We start from the raw sequence: 4817 nt of genomic DNA, 5'->3' as shown, positions 1-4817 counted from the left end.
GAAAAAGAATTAGAACTCCCCAAAGCTCCGGAGAAGAGGAAGGGGGAGGGCCGTTCGAATAATGGTCAGGGTAAACCACTTCGATATGATAATCGACAGTCACAATCTGGTAACCGAGCTCCCTCGCAACAGTTCGAAAGGTACAACTACTCCTTTGAACACATTCGTAGCAAATATCCTTTACGAAATCCGAGGAAAGGAGGATCTCCTATGGCCACCAAAGATGAAAGGTACCGGTCGAAAGCGTAATACTAGTAAGTATTGCCATTTTCATGGCGACCATGGTCATACTACAAATGATTATTATAATTTGAAGAATGAAATCGAAAGGTTGGTAGGGCTCGGGCGAGTTGATAAATACTTGTTGAACCTGAAGCATAATGGGCCTTCCTACAAACCCGAAGTTCCGAAGGCACCCGGTCCTTCTAATCTGACCCAATCGATCGCCGGGAATGACCAAACTAGACAAATTTCTGAGGTTAAACAGCTCCCGGATTTAAGGACCAACGCTCCACTCAGAATCGCAGGGAACATCAATGTAATCGCTGAGGGAGTGGCCTTAGAAGGGCCAACAATTTCTGGACAGAAGGCCTATGCCGCCCAAATTCATGCGGTGGAGCTCCAGTAAAGAAATTGCGATCGGATTCTACTTACAGCGGGGAACAGATCGTCTTTTCCGAAAAAGACTACGACGATGTTTTACTCGCCCATGATGATGCGATCGTCGTCCGCCTTATTATTGCCAATTTCAGTGTGAGTAAAGTAATGATAGACACTGGCAGTTCTGTCAATATCTTACATTACAATGCTTTTAAAGAGATCCATTTAGGCTTGGACAGGCTTAAACCAGTCGAATGGTCTATCAATGGATTTTCTGGTGGATCGATTAGTATCAAAGGTAGGATAGACCTACCTGTAACGTTCGGTACCGAGCCTCGGCAGAAAACCATCATGCAAACTTTCGTGGTTGTAAAGGTCCCCTCTACTTATAACGCCATCATAGGACGCCCGACTCTAAACAAACTTGAAGCGGTCGTCTCGACACCTCATCTAGAAATCAAATTCCCGATGAAAGCAGGAGTGAGCGAGGTTAGAGGAGATCAAGAAAGAGCTAGAAATTGCTACGCTGATTACACCAAAGTGGTGAAAAAAGCAAAGGAAGCTTTCCAAATAGCCGGTACTGATCCACGATCGGATAATTACCAGACACGCGGAGAACCGATCGAAGAGCTAACCCAGATACCGTTGTTCGGGGAAAATGATGAAAGAACAGTCCAGATCAGATCACTCCTCACTGGTAAGATCCGAACCAACGTGGTTAATTTTTTGAAAGCTAACGCATATGTTTTTGTATGGTCTGCTTTAGATATGCCGGGTATCTCGACGGACGTTGCCGTCCATCGACTCAGCGTCGACCCCTCTCATAGACCCGTCAAACAAAAGAAACGGAATTTCGCTCCTGAGCGACAGAAGGCTATAAAGGAGGAGGTCAATAAACTTCTACAAGCCGGATTCATCCGAGAGATACATTATCCAGAATGACTTGATAATGTAGTAATGGTAAAAAAAGCGAGCGGGAAGTGGCGGATATGTGTCGACTTTACCAACCTAAATAAGGCTTGCCCAAAGGATCACTACCCCCTTCCCCGAATTGACATGTTGATAGATGCTACATCCGGCCACGAGATGCTTAGTTTCATTGATGCTTTCTCCGGATATAATAAGATACGTATGTATTCCCCCGACATTCCCAAAACATCCTTTGTCACAGGAGAAGGCCTCTTTTTTATAAGGTCATGCCCTTTGGCCTTAAAAACGCAGGAGCTACGTATCGAAGGTTAGTAAATAAAATTTTTGCCCCACAGATCGGTCAGAACATGGAGGTATACATTGATGATATGCTTGTTAAAACCTTAAAAACGACCAACCATGTTACCGACCTTCAGGAAGCTTTCGCGGTATTATGAAAATACCAGATGAAGCTCAACCCATTGAAATGTGCCTTTGGGGTGACATCCGGCAAGTTCCTCGGATTCATGGTAAGTCAACGAGGTATAGAGGCTAATCTCAAGAAGATACAAGGCATCCTTGATATGACACCACCAAGAACTGTGAACGAGGTACAACGGCTCGTAGGAAGGATAGCGGCTCTAAGCCTATTTATGTCAAAATCTGCCGAGAAATGTCTCCCGTTCTTCAACATATTACGGAACATGAAAGATTTTCAGGGACAACCGAGTGCCAAGAAGAGTTCGAAAGCCTCAAACAATACCTCCAATATCCTCCAGTATTGATGAAACCGCTTCCAAACGAAGAGTTATATCTCTATCTAACGGTAAGCCCCTTTGCTGTTAGTGCTGTATTGGTCAGAAAGGAACAAAAAACAGAGCACCCCATATATTACGTTAGCCGGGTATTGCACGACGCCGAAACAAGATATCGAAGTATTGAGAAATTTGCATTTGCGGTGGTCGTCGCAGCTAGAAAATTGCGCCCATACTTTCAAGCCCACACAATAGTTGTTCTTACCGACCATTGTGCAAAATCCTTCAGAAGCCCGATACCTCGGGACGATTAATTAACTGGGCGGTAGAGCTGGGAGAATTCGACATATTAGTACGACCTTGTCCTGCAATTAAGTCGCAAGTGCTCACCGACTTTGTCATGGAATGCACAGCTCCGGCTGAAGCCTCGGGGGGGGGGGGGCAGGAGGAGATAAAAGAGGAACATCAGGAAAAACAATATCCATGGATGTTGTTTGTCGATGGATCAGCTAACGCAGCAGGAAGAGGAGCAGGCCTAGTCTTGGCCGGACCCGACAAGTTCTTGGTAGAATACGCTTTAAAACTAGACTTCGATGCCTCCAACTAGGGGTGGACATGGTTCCGGTTCGAACCGACGAACCGAACCGAACCGGCACATTTGGTTCGGTTCAGTTCGGTTCCATTTATATATGGTTCGGTTCTGGTTCAGAAATCTGGGAACCGATGCAAATTCGGTTTGGTTCTGTGTTTGGGATCCCAGAACCGAGAACCGAACCGAGAACCGAATTTTCGTGAAGGCTATAAAAGCCAGAAATAGGTGGATTTGCTTTTTGTTACCCTTTTTGCGTTCTTAAAAGATACCATCAACCTCGATCCCTCTCAATAGTTCTCTCTTTCTTTCTTTATATCACAGATTTTCAGATCCTCGTGATTCTCATATTCAGATTCAGATTTTTGCGGAGAAAACAGAGGAAAATTTACAACCGTTGAACAAGAACTTGTTACAAGTATAAAAAGTGGAAGAAGGAGAAGATAAAGAAGGAAAGGAAAACGAAAATGGAAGAAAATGTTGCTGCAAAAATAACGATTGGTGTTTGCTTCATGGAAAAGAAGGTGAAATGCGGCTCGGAGGTTCTTTTCTTTCATCCCTGTTTTATCTTCTCATCATTATCAAAACACGTTACAGAAAAATCAAACCGATGCTTTTGATGTTTTTTTTTTTTTTTTTTAATTTCTCATCACAGATCTCTTTATCTTCTTTTTTTTCGCAAGATTTTGATGTGTTTTTTCTTTTCGAATCGAGTCATCTGTATGATGCGGAACAGATCTCGTTCTCTTTTTTCTCAATGTTTCGAATCGGAAAGACTGGAATTATGTTTACGTTTTTTATGTGTTTCTTTTTTCAGCTGTTCTCTCCTCCAATGAGCCAGATCTTGGATAGGCTACAGGCGTTCGGAGAATTTGAGGTATCCGTTGTTTTTCGTAATAGATCTGGATTGGTTTTTGGATCGGTTGTTGATTGATTTGTTGTTTGCAATGCTATTTATATAAACAGGGCCATTGGTGAAGGTTGGGTAAACCCATAACCAAACCGAACCGAACCGATTTTATATGGTTCTGGTTCGGTTTGGTTCCACACATATATGGTTTGGTTCTGGTTCCAATTTCAGGGAACCGATTATATATGGTTCGGTTCTGGGTTTAGCCCAAAACCGAACCGAACCGAACCATGTCCACACATATATGGTTCGGTTCTGGTTCCAATTTCAGGGAACCGATTATATATGGTTCGGTTCTGGGTTTAGCCCAAAACCGAACCGAACCGAACCATGTCCACCCCTACCTCCAACAACGAAGCCGAGTACGAGGCACTTCTGGCAGGATTATCTCTAGCCCACGAATTGGAAGCCGATAGATTGAAAGCCCATTGCGACTCTCAACTCATCGTCGGACACATCAACGGACTGTATGAAGCAAAAGTTAAAAGGATGCTCAAATATTTGGAAAAAGTGAGAGAAAAAATCTCCCTTTTTGAAGAATTTGAAATTGTGCATATTTCGAATTCTCTTAACGCAAGAGCTGATGCTTTATCTAAGATGGCTTCCTCTGAAACCACCAGCTGGGGAAATGTATACACCGAGGTATTTTCCCGCCCTAGTACCGAGAGAGAGGAGGTTACCAACATTAATCATGAACCCAGTTGGATCGATCCCATAATACAGTACCTCAAAGATGGTATCTTGCCAGAGGACCGAAAGGAAGCGAGGAGAATTACTGCCAAATCCGCCCCTTATATCTTAAAAGGTGAAGCACTTTACAAGCGTTCATTTTCTTAGCCGCTCTTAAAATGTCTCCGACCTGCAGATGCCGACCGAGCAATGGCTAAGGTACATGAAGGCATATGTGGCGATCACTCAGGGGGCAAAGTGTTGGCTCACAAGATCCTTCGCCGAGGGTTCTTTTGGCCGACCATATTGGAAGATGCCCGGAATTATGTCAAGAGGTGCGAACAGTGCCAAAAGTTTTCTTCGGTACCTTGCCAGCCAACAACCC

At 43.9% G+C, this 4817-nt stretch overlaps 2 protein-coding genes across 2 annotated transcripts; both read left to right on the top strand.

Annotated features, from left to right (window-relative positions):
* Positions 1–765: 765 nt before the first annotated feature.
* LOC143867218 (uncharacterized) lies at positions 766–1542 on the top strand. Its single transcript, XM_077376064.1, has one exon. It carries the CDS (start codon positions 766–768, stop codon positions 1540–1542), a length of 777 nt encoding a protein of 258 aa, XP_077232179.1.
* Positions 1543–4093: 2551 nt separating this feature from the next.
* On the top strand, positions 4094–4600 carry LOC143867217 (uncharacterized). Its single transcript, XM_077376063.1, has one exon. It carries the CDS (start codon positions 4094–4096, stop codon positions 4598–4600), a length of 507 nt encoding a protein of 168 aa, XP_077232178.1.
* The last annotated feature ends 217 nt before the right edge of the window (positions 4601–4817 follow it).

This window comes from Tasmannia lanceolata, unplaced genomic scaffold, assembly GCF_043159265.1.
Source record: "Tasmannia lanceolata isolate RefF3 unplaced genomic scaffold, GAP_Taslan_0.1 ptg000210l, whole genome shotgun sequence".
Taxonomy (NCBI): domain Eukaryota; kingdom Viridiplantae; phylum Streptophyta; class Magnoliopsida; order Canellales; family Winteraceae; genus Tasmannia; species Tasmannia lanceolata.
The sequence above is the reverse complement of the archived record's forward strand: the minus strand, read 5'-3'. Positions and strand labels throughout refer to the sequence as shown.

Coding starts and splice junctions, on each gene's coding strand:
- LOC143867218 (XM_077376064.1), top strand. CDS start 766: ATGATAGACACTGGCAGTTCTGTCAATATCTTACATTACAATGCTTTT.
- LOC143867217 (XM_077376063.1), top strand. CDS start 4,094: ATGTCCACCCCTACCTCCAACAACGAAGCCGAGTACGAGGCACTTCTG.